Here is a 16,441-nt window from a genome sequence, read left to right on the forward strand (position 1 = left end):
GAGGCAGGGGAATCTCTGGTAGTTCAAGGTCAATCTGGTCTACACAAAGTGATTCTATCTCTAAAAAAATAACTTTTAAAATACTAAAAAAGTTAATGTTTAGTTGATCTGAATTTATGGTTGCCTGTATTTATAAAACTGAGACAAAGCCAGGCGGTGGTGGCGCACACCTTTAATCCCAGCACTCGGGAGGCAGAGGCAGGCAGATCTCTGTGAGTTCGAGACCAGCCTGGTCTACAGAGCTAGTTCCAGGACAGGCTCCAAAACCACCACAGAGAAACCCTGTCTTGAAAAACCAAAAAAAAAAAAAAAAAAAAACCAAAAAAAAAAAAAACTGAGACAGGCAGGAGGATTGAGGATTTAAGGCCAGTTAAGTGACTCTGCCTCATGGAACAAACTGGAAAACATTACTTCTATAGTGATATTTCAAATAACAAACATGTAAAACCTTTTTTTAAAGATTTATTAATTATCTACAATGTTCTCTGTTTGCAAGTCTGCCTGAACACCAACAGAGGGCATCAGATCTCAATATAGATGGTTGTGAGTCACCATGTGGTTGCTGGGAATTGAACTCAGGACCTCTGGAAGAATAGTCAGTGCTCTCAACCTCTAAGCCATCTCTCTAGCCCCTAAATATGTAAAACTTATAAAGACTTTTCTAATTTATGTAGGCAGGTGTATCTGGGTCTAAGTGCATGCATGTTGAATGCTGCTGCCTGAGGCGGCCTTCATAACACAGTAGGAAATCTTGTAGAAATGAAGGCTACACCTCTTCTGCTATCTGTGGGAACACGCAAAGGGACCGGCCCTGCAGAGCAAAGCTGCAGGACCTCCATGACACAGGGCAACAGCAGTTTCTCTTAAACTTTATGTGTTTTTTGGTATGGTTTTTTTTGGGGGGGTGGAGGGGGATGGTTGCAAGGGCAAAGAGTGGATATGAAGGGATGGTGAAATGAATGGGTTTGGGATACATAACATGAAAACCACGAAGAATAAATAAAAATATAGTTAAAAAATAAATAAAAGCTACAATAGTATCTTAAACATTTAAAAACAAACAAATGTCTTTGGATGGCTACCTTGCTCAGCCTTGGACTTTCCCCAAAGCAATGTAGTTTAGCAACTCTGACGAGTAGATGGAGGTGAGGAGGAGGGGAGGAGGGGAGGGGGTAGGAATTGGGGCTGGTATGTAAAATGAAAAAAAGAGTTTGTTTTCTTTTTAAAAAATAAAATAAACTACATATATATATATATATATATATATAAGCAAACAAATGATTCTTATCATCCATAAGAGCAGTTAGGAAGAAATTCTAGTGGTATATCATATTACGGATTCATTTCAACTTTTCCCTTTTATTTTGTAAGTACATAAATGGAAATGCATTTGTTTAAACCAAAAATTATAAGCCAAGAGTAGTGCTCATGGTTGTATTTCCACTTTTTGAGGATTTCTGTGAGTCTGAGGATAACCTGAGCTATAAAGAAAGGCCCTGTCTCAAAATGAAACTGAAAGCTCGGTGTGGCGGTTGCACACCTATAAGCCCAGAACTTGGGTATTGGAAGCAAGATCAGGAGTTCAAGGCCAGCCAAGCTACATCCAACCCCGTCTCAAAAACAAATGAACAAACCATAGAACAGGGTACAGATGAGCCAGTGGAGAACCTGGCTAGCACTCAGGAGGTTCTAGATTCAGGCCTTAGCCCTGATATCCTAGCACTGAGAAGATGAAGGCAACAGACCCAGGAGATCAAGATCACCCTTCACTACCCAGCCAAGCACCCAGTCTGAACAAGAACAAGAGAAGAAAACTTTTAAAAATGTTTGTCATAGCTGGGTGGTGGTGCCCTGGCTCTCCTGGAACACACTCAGTAGACCAGACTGGCCTTGAACTCAGAGATCCACTTGCCTCTGCCTCCTGAGTGTTGGGATTAAAGGAGTGAGCCACTACCACCTGGCAGAAGAACAGCTCTTAGCAGAAATCATCCTCCTGATAATTCACGGCTCTATGTGTGCACAGTCAATGGAATATTTTCCCAAGACAAACACACAAGCAGTGGAAAATACCCATGGCTGGCACATGAGGAAAACTGCAGACAGAAACAACCAGCCATTGGCAGTCAGTGTAAAGCCCCACAGTCTTTCCCAGATGGGGTCCCCGTCAGAGCTATTCATCCGACAGGTCACCTGCTGTGTTTATCTGACATAGCTGGTGGGTAAGCAGTACTGCACAGGAAACAATGGCTCACCAGCAGGATAGGGTGCACAGTCCTCAGCCGAAGCCACTTTAAGAGTGTCATCCACAGCTCAGGGGAGCAGACGCCAAACGCGGCCAGCATGCACACGTACGGGGTCCAGAGGAATTTCAAGCTGGAAAATAAGTCCCACACCAAAATGAGTCACATATCGTGCACCCTACAACCGTCATTATCTGATTTCTCCTTTCCAAACTCTGTTCAACTAGCCACAGATATTATGGCAGAGTGAAAAATCTTTTATTTATTTTGAGACAAGGACCCATAGTGTAGGCCAGGCTGGCCTCGAACTCACAGATCCACACGGCTCTGCCTCCAAGTGCTGGGATTACAGGTGTGCGCCTCAAGGTGAAGCCCTCTTTCCTTCTTTTCTGAGACAGGCTGCCCTCCTCAGTCGTCCAGGCTGTTCTAGAAATCACTATGTAGGCAGTGAGAGTCCCTTCCTCAGCCTTTTGAGATTACAGACATGAGCTACTGTGACTGGCTTTTCCTTTGGTTTTTGGGACAGGATCTCATCCTGCAGCCCAGGTTGTCTTCAAACTCAAGGTAATCCCTCAGCTTCAGCCTTCTGACTGCATGAGCTATCATATCTGACTTTCCTTTTCATTCTTTTTATTTTTTTAACTTTATTTTTTAGGTTAGGTTTTAAGAATCAATGTCAGGGAAAGGAAGTAGTGATGTGGCCAGGCCAACAACCTTGAACTTCTGACACTTCTGCAAGCCTGCAGGCCAGAAGAGGGAACCAGATCTCATTACAGCTGGTTGTGAGCCACCATGTGGTTGTTGGGAATTTAACTCAGGACCACTGGAAGAATAGCCAGTGCTCTTAAGCACTGAGCTGTATCTCTAGTCCCTTGAATTACAATTTAAAAATAATAAATCATCATGCAAAAAGCATCACCAGTTACCTTTCATCATATTTATTTTCACGCATCTCACTTATTGTGAATCAATGTTAATTTTCCACAGAGTGCTCCGGCCTCTACCCTCTATTCCTAGGAAGGATGCACCTGCCTGAAAGGGATGTCTTTGTAGAGATGGGATGAGTAGGCCAAGAATAAGAGTTATGCTAAGGGGGCTGGAGAGATGGCTCAGTGGTTAAGAGCATTGCCTGCTCTTCCAAAGGTCCTGAGTTCAATTCCCAGAAACCACATGGTGGCTCACAACCATCTGTAATGAGGTCTGGCGCCCTCTTCTGGCCTTCAGGGATACAGACAGAATATTGTATACATAATAAATAAATATGAAAAAAAAGAGTTATGCTAAGAACATGACTTATTATTAGTTCAGTCTCTGGAGAGTCTTCACAATCAGGCCAGCCACACACATGGCCAACTTCCTGTGAGCACCAGTGACAACTGAACACAGATGGGCTTCCCTGACTGACAGCTGTGGCCCTTGTGTACGCTCTGTTCCTGTCTGTGCATCTCCACAGCGTGAGGATAACTAGTGCCCTGTGCCAATGTCTCTCCTGGACCCCATTCTGTGGGTCTCCGTCTTCTGCTCATTATATAAACATGTGTCACTGTAATGAGTAGCAAACATGAAGACAATGACTATTCTGGTTGTGAATTCTAGCAATAGAACCAAGAATGTCTGGGAAACTTCTAAACTTGTTGGTTTCAAAAGTAGGGATGGCCTTAAGGAGACCTGAACACTGCACTTGCATCTTAAGCATCCCATCTTATTTGCCACAACTGACTTACATATAAAAACGTAAGCCTCTGCTTGGGCCAGGAGCACAGACACTGTTTGCCTAGCATGTGCGAGGTCCTGGGTTCAATACCTAGTGGTGCACAAAAAGGGGAAACAGATTTTTGAGGTTCTCAAGCTCAAGGCGAGAAAAAACAAAACAGCAACAACAAAACGTTAGGTCAAGGAAAACATTTTCGTGAAGTTTATTAACATGTTAGTATGAATTTATTTACAAGTAGGAATAAGGGAGATATGAAAATCAAAAACTTACAAATAAAGTAGAGATGTCGATTTTAGAGTTTTTGTTGTTGTTGTTTCTGTTTTCTTATTAAGAAACAGTCTCACTATATAGCCCTGACTGGACTAGAACTCAATGTGTAGGCCTTGAACTCCCAGAAAGCAATCTGCCTTTGCCTCCTACGTGACTGTGACATAACTTATCTGAATATTAATAGCAGTATCGACATGACAGTGTTCTGGCCAACAGGCTGCACATAGGACAGTGATCCCACAAGGTAATATTGCCTAGTGAGATCATTGATGGTGCTAGTCGGAGCAGGCACACCTATGAAGTTCATATAACAGACTGCATGCGGATACCTCCCTTAGCAAATTTAAAAACATACAATAACAGGATAATTAGAGGGAAATATAAACATTTGGCTTGCCTATACTTAAGGGCATCAAGGGTTCATTTATCATTTAAAAGCAATAAAAACAATGAAAACAGTCAGGCTGTGGTGGTGCACACCTTTAATCCCAGCACTCAGGAGGCAGAGGCAGGGTAATGTCTGTGTTTGAGGCCAGCCTGGTCAACAGAGAGAATTCCAGGACAGGCACCAAAGCTAGACAGAAACCCTGTCTCAAAAACCAAACAAACAAAAAATGAAGACATGGAAAAGAACCAAAAGAACCGCACCCCACTTCAGCCCGCCCCAGCCCTGTTGTGAGGCCACCATAGGTAACTGTCCTTCACCCTGCTTCCTACCAGAGCTTGGCAGTGGGGTCCCTCTGCCTGGAGTACTCACAAATCCACCTTTGCCCACTCTTCAGGCCCCATTCAGGCACCTTTTCCAGTCCCGTCCACAGCACCTTTCATCCTCCCTTCAACTATCAAGTTATGACTTCAGCCTGTGTAATTCACATCTGCTGGCTCGTTAGTCAAGTTACACAGAGTAGAAACCCTGCGTTCACGTCACTTACTACTGTACTTTACCTATCTAGGACAATGCATGAATCTTAGAAGACATTCAAGAGTGTTTCAGTTTGCCATATTATAAGTCTTTGTTAAACCTGGCGGTGGTGGCGCACGCCTTTAATCCCAGCACTCGGGAGGCAGAGGCAGGTGGATCTCTGTGAGTTCGAAACCAGCCTGGTCTACAAAGCGAGTTTCAGGCCAGGCTCCAAAGCTATACAGAGAAACTCTGTCTCAAAAACCCAAAGCAGAAAAATCAAAAACAGGGGCTGGAGAGATGGCTCAGAGGTTAAGAGCATTGCCTGCTCTTCCAAAGGTCCTGAGTTCAATTCCTAGCAACCACATGGTGGCTCACAACCATCTGTAATGAGGTCTGGTGCCCTCTTCTGGACTGCAGGCATACACACAGACAGAATATTGTATACATAATAAATAAATAAATAAATAAATAAATAAATAAATATTTTTTAAAAAAGGAAAAATCAAAAACAAAAACCAAAACAAACAAAAAAACCTTTGCTAAATTTATTTATATTTTAAAAGTTTGTAATTTTTGTTTTTGTTACTGGTGTTTCGGTTTTTGAGACAGGGTTTCTCTGTGTAGCCTTCCCTGGCTGTCCTAGAACCCGTAGATCTGCCCACCCCTGCCTCCCGAGTGCTGGGATTAAATTCATAAACTGTTTTAAATGTACTCACAAGCTATCTGTAGAGAGGATAAGTTTTATAGCAATAACTGATAAACAAATGAACTTACCCTTCCATCAGCATTGCAAGAGAACCCAGTATAAGAGTATGAAAGACATGATAAATGATTTCTGGCCTTTCTCCAATTCTCCCGTCTTCAAGAGTTACAATTTCTTTCTGGGATTTACCACTATATAAAGGAAATATGTTTTTAACAGTTAGGAAAAATATACATGGAAAATCAAAGATACATTATCATCTTTGAAGGCTATACCTAAAACTGAATTTCTTCTCCTTCTCTAAGATCCCTTATGCCTGAACTAGCAATGCTAGCCATGACACTTAGACTGCGGAGCTAAGGAACAATGCTTAACCATCATCCTGCTTCTGTTTGTTTGCTTGGTTTTTGTTGCTGTTTGGATGAAGGGCTTCACCATTAGCTCAGGCTGGACCTAGAACATATTCTGTAGCTAAACTTGTCTCTACTCCAGGCAATCTTTTTGCTTTAGGCTATACAGAGTTGAGACTACAGGTCTTCAAGATACTTTTTTCTTTTATTATAGCTTTGGGGTCACCAACCATAGGTCTTTATACATTAAATAAGTGTTGTATTGTCTGCCTGTAAGGAAGCATGCACTCTACAAGCAGGGAAACTGACTGGGAACTAACTACTAGTAATTCTTATATGTATTTATGTTTGGTTTGCAACGGAGTTTCTGTAGTCTGACTAGCTCTGAATTTGGTATGTAGGCTAGGCTGGCCTTGAACTCAAAACCAGGCCCTTACTGCTCAAGTGCTGAAATTACAAACATACACAACCACCTTTCTAGCATAATAAACATATTAATACACATAATTATTAATAATGATGCTATTATAAATCAACATATTAATAATATTCATATTAATGATAGAAAATAAATATGTTAATAATTAACATGTCAATAATATTTGAAATTATTAAATACATTTAATAATGTATTAAATATGGTTAACATACATACAATTATTTTTATTTTGTTATTGTTTTGATTTTGCTTTTGTTTCTTTTTTTTAAAGATTTATTTATTTATTTATTATACAGTATTCTGTCTGCATGTATTCCTGCAGGACAGAAGAGGGCACCAGACCTCATTAAAGATGGCTGTGAGCCACCATGTGGGTGCTGGGAATTGAACTCAGGACCTCTGGAAGAGCAGTCAGTGCTCCTAACCTCTGAGCCACCTCTCCAGCTCCCTTGTTTCATTTTTTGAGACAGGTTCTCACTATGTGGCCTAGTGCAGGCTGCCCTTAAATTCACAATTCTCCTAGCTCAGCCTCCTGAGTGCTTGGATTATAGGCATGACCTATCATACTCAGAAAAATTGACAGCAATTATATAATTACATTGAAATTAAAGTACTAGTGTGATTTGTACTGTAATATCTATAAAAATGTTTCAATCCCCTAAGATAGGGTTATCCTGTATAGTCCTGGCTATCCTGGAACTTGCTTTGTAGATCAGGTTGGCCTCAAAATCATAGATCAGCCTACTTCAGCCTCCTAAGTGCTAGGATTAAAGCCATGCACCATCATACCCAGTCAAATATATTATTTTTAATTCAATAAAAATTTTAGTAAATTAGTAAGTCTGCAAAAGCTTAATCTATTACTTACATATTTGTTTATCCAAGCTGGATTCTAAATCTTCACTGAATAACGTTAGCCTGAGATTTTCTGATTAATTTATAATGACCAATGACAAAAGAGCAGAATCAGAGGCTCTAAACCCAACCGTGCGGAGATGGGAGGTGGCACACACCTGCAGTTTTCAGTGATCTGGATGCTGAGTCAGGAGGGTTGCTGGGGGGATCTAAGCTCGGTGTCGCCTGTGGCAGCATGGCAGACCCTTTCTCTTCCTTTCCTCCTCAAGAGTGGAACCCAAGCAGGCTAGCTAAGTGCTCTGCCATAGCACTGCAACCCAGGTCCCAAACCCAGTCTCCAACAAACAGCTGGGTCTGAGTACAACTTGGTGACAGAGCAGAAGCTCAATGTTCACAAGGCCCTGGGCTATCAAAGCCCAGCACCAGACCAACAGAGGCACACACCCATGCACTACTTAAAGTATTTAATATCTTTACAATTGATTATTATAAACACTTACTTCATCCTCCGAAAAATAACTTGTGTCATAGAAAGAAGACAAATAATTAACACTAAAATATAGAATGGTAATAGGGAAGATTGCGTCAGTCGTAAGAAGAAATCCTGAGACGGTGCCTGGAGAGACTCCTGACAGAGCAGCCAGTTCAGTGTGAAATTCCTATAAGAGACAAAATGTGTGCTGTTAGACTCACACATGCTTTAAACACTGAACATAAAGGTATTTTAAAAATCCCAGTAAACGGAGACAAAACACATTTTCTAAAGCCACTCGTCTTGACAGCAAGAATGCAGTTATACATGAAGAGGAGGTCTGGCTACTACAAAGCACCCGCCTTCATCTAAACTTCTCACAATCTAACACTGCTGCTTCTCCTACCAGAGTCACAGTTTGTAAACCAAAAATCACATTCCCAACAGCACAGTGTTCTGGGGTGGAGGTCAGAGGAACTCATTAGGTCATGGACTGATGGACTCATAATGGGACAGCATCATTGGGAGGTAGGAAAACTTTAAAAGATGGGGCCCTTGGGGCTGGAGAGATGGCTCAGAGGTTAAGAGCATTGCCTGCTCTTCCAAAGGTCCTGAGTTCAATTCCCAGCAACCATATGGTGGCTCACAACCATCTGTAACGAGGTCTGGTGCCCTCTTCTGGCCTGCAGGCATACACACAGACAGAATATTGTATACATAATAAATAAATAAATATTAAAAAAAAAAAAGATGGGGCCTTGCTGTGGGAGATGCTCTTGTATAGTGTAAAGATTTGTCACTCGTATTGTTTTAATAAAACACTGACTGGCCAATAGCCAGGCAGGAAATATAGGCAGGGTGACAAGACTAAGAGAATTCTGGGAAGAGGAAAGGCAGAGATACAGTCGTCAGCCAGACACAGAGGAAGCAAGATGAGACTGCCTGAGAAAAAAATAACAAGCCATTCAACTACATATAGAAAAGAATTATGGGTTAATTAAAGCTGCAAGAGCTAGTTAACAATAAGCCTGAGCAATAGGCCAAGCAGCATAAGCCTCTATGTGTTTCGTTGGAACTGAACGGCTGTGGGACCATTAGGACAGAAGCTTCTGCCTACAAAGCCTTTCTGGGACAGATGCCTCTGAAGTACACATCTTGTCCCTGCCCCTTCCTTCTCTTTCTGCTTCCTAACCTCTTTCATTACAAGCTAGTCGCAATGGATCAGAAACAGTGAACCAAATGACCATGAACAGTCATGATCTATGAAACTGGGGCCAGTAAGATAGCTTGCTGGGTAAAGGCTCATGTTGTCAAGCCTGAAAACCTGAGTTCAGTCTCTCTGTCTCTGTCTCTCTCTCTCTCTCTCTCACACACACACACACACACAAACACTTTTTATTTTTTTTTTTTGGTTTTCAGAGACAGGGTTTCTCTGCACCTTTGGACCCTGGCTTCAAACTCACACAGATCTGACTGCTTCTGCCACCTGAGTGCTGGGATTAAAGACGTGCGCCACCATCACTCAGCATCACAATTTTTACTACTGGGCCACACTCGCAGTAAGAGATGAAGTGCTGCTCAGAGTGCTCACGGTACACTTGAAGAGCTGGCTCAGCAGTTAACAGCACGAGCTGCTCTTCCGGGACTTGGGTTTGGTTGCCAGCACCCACATGACAGCTCACAATCTGCTGTAATTCCAGTTCCAGGGGACCTAATGCCCTCTCCTCGGGCACCTGCATGTATATAGTGCACATACATGCACTAAAACTCACAACCATCTGTGGCTCCAGTTCCAGGGGATCCAGTACCTTCTGGGCACTTGTACACATGTGCTGCACATCATACATGCAGGCAAAAACTCATTCATATAAAATAACAAAATTTTAAAAGTGTTCATGGGTAGGTTCAAGTGTCTAATTCAAAAATGACTTCACTTTAAAAAACAAGTTGAAGCCTGAAAATGTGCCAAGCAGGAAAATAGCAGTAATAGATGCTACCAAAATATCTCATATTGGGGCTGAAGATGCTATACCTATTGTTGTTTTACATCACGGTGTCATGTATCCCACGGCTTCATGAACACCAGTTCTCTATGTAGGGGAGGATGACCCTGAACGCTCATTTGCCAGATTCCATCTTACCAAGTAATACCAGGACTACAGGCATATGCTGCCACACACAGCTTAGATGGTGCTGGGGAATGAACCCAGGGATGTGTACACCTGCAGTCCCAAAACTAAAATCAGAGACAGGTAACTCTGAGTTCGAGGCCAGACTGGTCTACAAAAAGCAACAGAACAGCCAGAGCACTCAGAGAGGGCGGGGTAGTCAACGGAAAAAAGAGCTCTCACTGTCTGTGCACCAGGCCATTAGTGTCTCCTCAAGGATCCTGTCTAGTGAATAAATACACATCAAAATTTCATTTGCTAACTGTGCTATATAGCATAACAAAAAATTCAATCTACAATCCTATTTAATCACACAAGTAACAAAGATTCCAACCTTTCTTAGAACATGAGACATGTGTAAGCAAACGTCTGTTAGACAATACTATCAGGACATAAAGTAATTTCTTTCATTTTGTTTCATAAAGCAACAACTACTAGAAACACAACATTTAGTTGTTGGTTTCTTTTTTGTTTGTTTTTTTATTCGTTTTGTTTTTTGTTTTATTGAGAGAGGCTCTCTCTGTGTAGCTTTGGAGCCTGTTCTCGAACTTGCTCTGTAGACCAAGCTGGTCACAGAGATCCACCCGCCTCTGCCTCCCAAGTGCTAAGATGAAAGGTGTGCGCCACCACTGCCTGGCCTAACATTATTTTTTAATTAAAATTAAAATTTAATTAAAAAATTTTAAAAAGATTAAATTTTTAAAATAAAACCCAGTCAGCTTTTGGTCTTATTATTATAAACCCAATGACTGTTATATGAAACAAATACTTCCCTGTCTCCCTCTGCCCTTTCCTCTTCTTTAACAGTATTAGAAATCAAATGCAGGACCTCTCACATGCGAGGCAAATGCTTGATCACTAAGCAACATTCCAAGCCTGCTCCTATTACAACAATTCGGGAGGCAGAGGCAGGCGGATCTCTGCATGTTTGAGGCCAGCCTAGTCTGCAAGAGCTAGTTCCAGGACAGGCCAAAACAATAAAAAGAACTAACTCTCAAAACCTACCCTCTGAGTCGGGCTGTGGTGGCGCACACCTTCAATCCCAGCACTCGGGAGGCAGAGGCAGGCGGATCTCTGTGAGTTCGAGACCAGCCTGGTCTACAGAGCTAGTTCCAGGACAGGCCCCAAAATCACAGAGAAACCCTGTCTCGAAAAACCAAAAAACAAAAAAAAAAAACAAAAACAAAAAAAAAAACCTACCCTCTGATCCTGACATGTGCTGCGGCAAACTCATGTTTACACACATATACAACATATCCATATACAACAATGAAGATTGTTAAATAGAAATACTATAATGCTGTTAGAAGTTTAAGTGTATCTACTTTTTAGGAGACTAGAAATGTATTTATACTGTGTGTGAGGTATTCAAACCATGTGCCAAGCATGCTGACCATGAGTTTTTCCTGCAGTGTTGGGTGTAGAACTAGGGCCCCGTGCATACTAGGCCAATGCACTACCACCCCCCTCTAATCCAAACATCAATGGCATGTCTCTTCTATAGAGCTAGGGCTATAGTTTTGGGGTAGGACATCGCCTAAAATTCGCAAGACCCCAGAGACTATCCTTAATACCACAAAACCAAAACCAAAAAATAATCTTCTACATAATATCCAAAACTATTTTCTAAGCGACATGTAACAAGGCACACACTCCCTCCATCAAGGGTTCTTTTTATTTTCTAGGTGCTACAGATTAGGTGAACTTGCAAATGTGAAACTTACTTAGTCACATTTAGTCCAAATTTTACTTCAAGAAATTTAAGCACATGCTCATTTTCTTTATGTGGGACAAATGTCTAGAAGAGAGAGAATCAGGCAGTCAGGCATCACGGACACGACACGCCACTCTCACAGAAAATATTACGTAAACAAAGAATGCTTCCCATGCCTAATGCTTTCTTTTTTTACTTTTTGGTTTTTCGAGATAGGGTTTCTCCATCTAGCTCTGGCTATTGTAGAATATGCTCTGTAGACCAGGTTGGCCTCAAACTCAAGAGATCTGCCTGTTTCTGCCTCACGAGTGTTAAGATTAAAGGCATGCACCACCACCATCCAGATATGTCTATGCTTTTAATATACTTATTTTCAGTTACTAATGATAGAAAACACAGCCTGATTAAAAGAAAGGTGAATTAAATAGCACACAATGTCTACTATGAACACATTTACTGTATGCTTAGGCAAAAATGAAATGGCAATTTTAGAGGATGAAAATAACAACCTAGGAAAGCTAATTCAAATAATCCCTGCTCCTGAAGAAATTTTTGTTGATTCATTTGATTTTTGACACAGTCTGATGTAGAGGACACTAGCCTCAAACTCCTTGTATCACTGAAGATAATTTTGTATGTACTCTATTCCTTTGTTAGATTATCATTCTCATTAAAGCTGGCCTAATATATTTCTCTACTCAAATTAATCTAGAAATAAATCTCAGAGTTCCTTACCTTCATTATCAAATTCAAGGTCAGCGGCAGAGTACATACCAAATAAAACTTAAACACTTTGATTACTTTAGACACAAAAGTTCCTTTTTTCCCATTCAGCTACAAAAGAAAAACATTACATGAACAAAGGAGTTGTAAAATTAATGATCTAAAATGAGACTACTTTTTAAAAACAGCAATGTTGATTACCTGAAGGCACTTAATTAGCATTAGCGCGCCTACTAAACTCAACAAAGGAGACACCAATAAAGCTGGATTCTCAAACTGTAGTAAATACCCAAGGAAAAGGGAAAATATGTAGATTTTATACACCTCGTAAATCTGTTGGAACAAAATAAAATAGAAGAGAATAAAATGAATTTTAAAAATCATTATTCTAAGCAAATGCTCAGTTATACTTTAAGGTAATGCCAGGAAATGTTCAATCTGTAGGTTTTGGTTTCTAGACAGAGTTCCTGGCTGTGGGAACTCACTCTGTAGACCAGGCTGGCCTTGAACTCACTGAGATTCACATGCCTCTGTCTCCCAAGTGCCAGGACAAAGGCGTGCATTACCACCACCCAGCTTCAATCTGTATTTTTACCGTTGTAGTTTATAATGAATTTACCAATTTCTTCTCAGAATCCTATGGGAAAAGTAAAGAGCTCTAAACTCACAAGTGAGAGCTAAAGAACCTTTGGGTTGGTTTTCTGCTATCACGTCGGCTCTGTATAGGTGAGGTGCAGCACCGGCAGCAAACATAGATGGCTGTGCAGGAGGATTATGAGGAAAGGCCAGCTTCAACTATATGGCACCTGGTGGTTTTAATCCCAGCACTCGGGAGACCAATCTCTGTGAGTTCGAGGCCAGCCTAGTCTACAGAGAGAGAGAGTTCCAAGATAGCCAGGGCTAAGTAGAAAAACCCTATCTGGAAAAAAACAAAAGAAAACAAAACATAACTTAAAAAAATAATAATAAATAAATCTGAAAAGAGATTTCACTGTTAACAAGTCACGATACCCTTGGAGACGCTAGCATGCCTCAGTATAATAGTCTTCTGGTGTTGGTAATGTGCAATTCTTGGCTAATTCCAAACAAGTGTGTGCAGGAACAGAGGAGCCCTCAGCTGCATAGCCCACTTCTCCCTTCTAGATGAAGCTCTGGCAATAGGACAGCTTCAGGGAAAGTGCAGAGCTGGAAGGAGATGTTCACTCTCTTCCTGCTTCTTGTTGGCTTGCACTTTCTCCAAACCTTACCTAAGACGGTCAGTTCTTGATCCCAACAGTTTTTCCTGCTCAAGCTGAGAAGACAGGTGTAATTTCCAAATTTGGTCATGTGCTCCATCCCTCTTGCTTCCAGTGGTCGCTACTTCCATAATACCGTAGGGCCCCTATTGCCACTACCCTTTCAACTGACCAATGAAGACAACAACTTTGCTCTTGATTAATGACTGTTCTGGAAGGTGGAGAGGGTTGAGGGTTCTGGTGTAACAACTAAACTGGGTCCTCTGCACGGTAAGCACAGGGTGCAGCCACTCAACTTGGCACACAGTCCTGGCTATTAAATCTTTACATTAGGTTCTTTCTGTTAAATTAATTTAAATCGTGATGCTCATCAGAGTTCTGAACAGCTGAGAATAAGGGACGGAGATATAGAAAAGGTTTTGAGAGACAATGCTGTAAAGTCACTAGTTTTTGCATTTAAATTCCTCATTTGAAAATGTCACACTACCTTGTCACTTTGTTCCTCTGAGAAGACGTCCAGCAGCAGGAGGGAGACTGCTTGAAGAAACAAGACATAGTGGCTGTACTCCCACACCATCATGAAAGTGTACGTTGAGGCGCTCATCAACAGGTAGCAAAACCTCTAGAGAAAAGTCAGATAAGATCAGTAGATTCCACCGTAAACCAAGGAGCCGCACAGCACCTGAAGCTACAAATCACAATGCCAGCCAGCGGTGGGGGTGCAGGTTCTAATCCCAGCCCTTGGGACACAGAGGCAAGTGGATACCTATGAGTTCAAGATCAGTCTGACATAGTCAGTTCTAGGACACATCCAGGGCTATGTAGAGAGCGCCTGTCTTATGTTCACAACATGCAGATATCAGCGCGTCAGCACCCGTCCTCCTGTACTATACTACACAGGGGCAGAACAATGGGGGCGGGGTTGGAGCACCATCAGTGGAGTGGGTGGTGAGCTGTTGTTAATACAGAAGCTTCTTTTGTCCTAGATTAATACTTTTATTTTCATCTGTGCTGGTTATTTTCTTAAAGACTATCAGGAGTTGGGGATGCCTGGCCAAGACTCTGCTCCTAACCAAGTCTGGCCTGTTTTCCTCCAATGCTCTACCCATCAGCCATGTAGAACTGGACGCTAAAAATGAGCCATGTTTGGGACTGTGCTTCCCCATCTCAGTTCTTGGAAGCAGACTAAGAAGATCCAAGGCCAGCCTGGGTTATAAGTCTGAACACATCCTGTTCTTCCTTTTAGCAGGACAAGCACCCCAAACACAGCACTTTACAGTTTAACTTTTATACCTTGCATGTTTCACCTTCATGTAAACAACATGAACGCATTTCATATCTGTCAGAGCAATTTCCCATAGTTCTGTGTTTCCTTGTGGTACTAGGGATGACACTCAAGTGTGAATACTCAAGAATTCTACCATGGAGCTGTGTGTAGCACGACTGCCCAGAGACTCTGCAGGTCTGACAACCCAAGTGATGCCCAGGACCCGATAGACGGAAAGAACACAGGTGGCAGCGGCCTCAGGCATCTTACTCATTCTCTCCTCATTCCCCCCTCATTCCCCCCTCCTATTTATTCTCTGCCTGTCCCTCTCCTGCCTAGCTATTGGCCATTCAGCTTTTTATTAGACCAATCAGCTGCCTTAGGCAGGCAAGGTAAAACACATCTTTACATAAACACACATCCTTACATCATTAAACAAATGTAACACACCTTTACACAGTTAAATATCCTGCAACAAACATAAACAAATGTAGCACATTTTTGCCAAATTAAAATAATATTCCACAACAGCCATCATTGTAAATGAACCTAGAGTAAAAAGAATATTACCTTTCAGTTTCCTATTGTGTTTTCCTTCTTTTTGTTTTGTTTGTTTGTTTTTCGATTTCTCTGTGTAATAGTCCTGGCTATCCTGGAATTAGCTTTGTATGCCAGGCTGGCCTTGAACTCACAAAGATCCACCTGATTGTGTCCCCAGAGTGCTGGGATTAAAGGCATGCACCACCACGACCAGATATGTTTACTTCTTGTTTACTTAAAGAACAAATGGAAGCCGGGTGGTGGTGGCGCATGCCTTTAATCCCAGCACTCGGGAGGCAGAGGCAGGTGGATCTCTGTGAGTTCGAGACCACCCTGATCTACAAGAGCTAGTTCCAGGACAGGCTCCAAAACCACAGAGAAACCCTGTCTCGAAAAAACCAAAAAAAAAAAAAAGAACAAATGGAAATTTAAAATAGCGGAAGGAATCCAATTGATTCCTCTCATTACTTTTTGTTTGGTTATGGTGCTGAGGTAGAACCTCCAGCCCTTGCACATGCTCGCCTCCATGGACCCACACTCCTGCCCTGTATTCCGGACAGTCAGGTTTATTATTAGTAGACTTGTTTGGTCTCTCTGATCTCAAGACAGGCAGGTTGCCAAAGGGTTGCTACATTCCAGTCAACTGTGATGGAATTAGCTGCCTCTGCTGACACGCATCTTTTTTTTTTTTTTTTTTTTTTTCTGAGACAGGGTTTCTCTGTAGCTTTGGAGCCTGTACTGAAACTCACTTTGTAGACCAGACTGGCCTCATACTCACGGAGATCCTCCTGCCTCTGCCTTCCGAGTGCTGGGATTAAAGGCGTGCGCCACCACCACCCGGCTTGCA

At 41.9% G+C, this 16,441-nt stretch overlaps 1 protein-coding gene across 2 annotated transcripts in view; it reads right to left on the bottom strand.

Annotated features, from left to right (window-relative positions):
- The window catches only part of Dpy19l4 (dpy-19 like 4), a 57,239-nt gene that overhangs the window by 15,565 nt on the left and 25,233 nt on the right, over positions 1-16,441 (bottom strand). For both annotated transcript variants that reach the window (XR_001229278.2, XM_005362308.3), the window contains exons 8-14: positions 14,275-14,409; positions 12,754-12,885; positions 12,565-12,663; positions 11,840-11,913; positions 7,976-8,134; positions 5,903-6,022; positions 2,253-2,373 (exon numbers count right to left, since the gene is read on the bottom strand). Coding sequence is in view for 1 of the 2 variants with exons in the window: in XM_005362308.3 (XP_005362365.1) it covers positions 2,253-2,373; positions 5,903-6,022; positions 7,976-8,134; positions 11,840-11,913; positions 12,565-12,663; positions 12,754-12,885; positions 14,275-14,409 (840 nt within the window). In the remaining variant the exon portion in view is untranslated. The remainder of the gene's footprint in view (positions 1-2,252; positions 2,374-5,902; positions 6,023-7,975; positions 8,135-11,839; positions 11,914-12,564; positions 12,664-12,753; positions 12,886-14,274; positions 14,410-16,441) is intronic.

The sequence above is a fragment of the Microtus ochrogaster genome, linkage group LG5 (assembly GCF_000317375.1).
Source record: "Microtus ochrogaster isolate Prairie Vole_2 linkage group LG5, MicOch1.0, whole genome shotgun sequence".
Lineage (NCBI taxonomy): Eukaryota > Metazoa > Chordata > Mammalia > Rodentia > Cricetidae > Microtus > Microtus ochrogaster.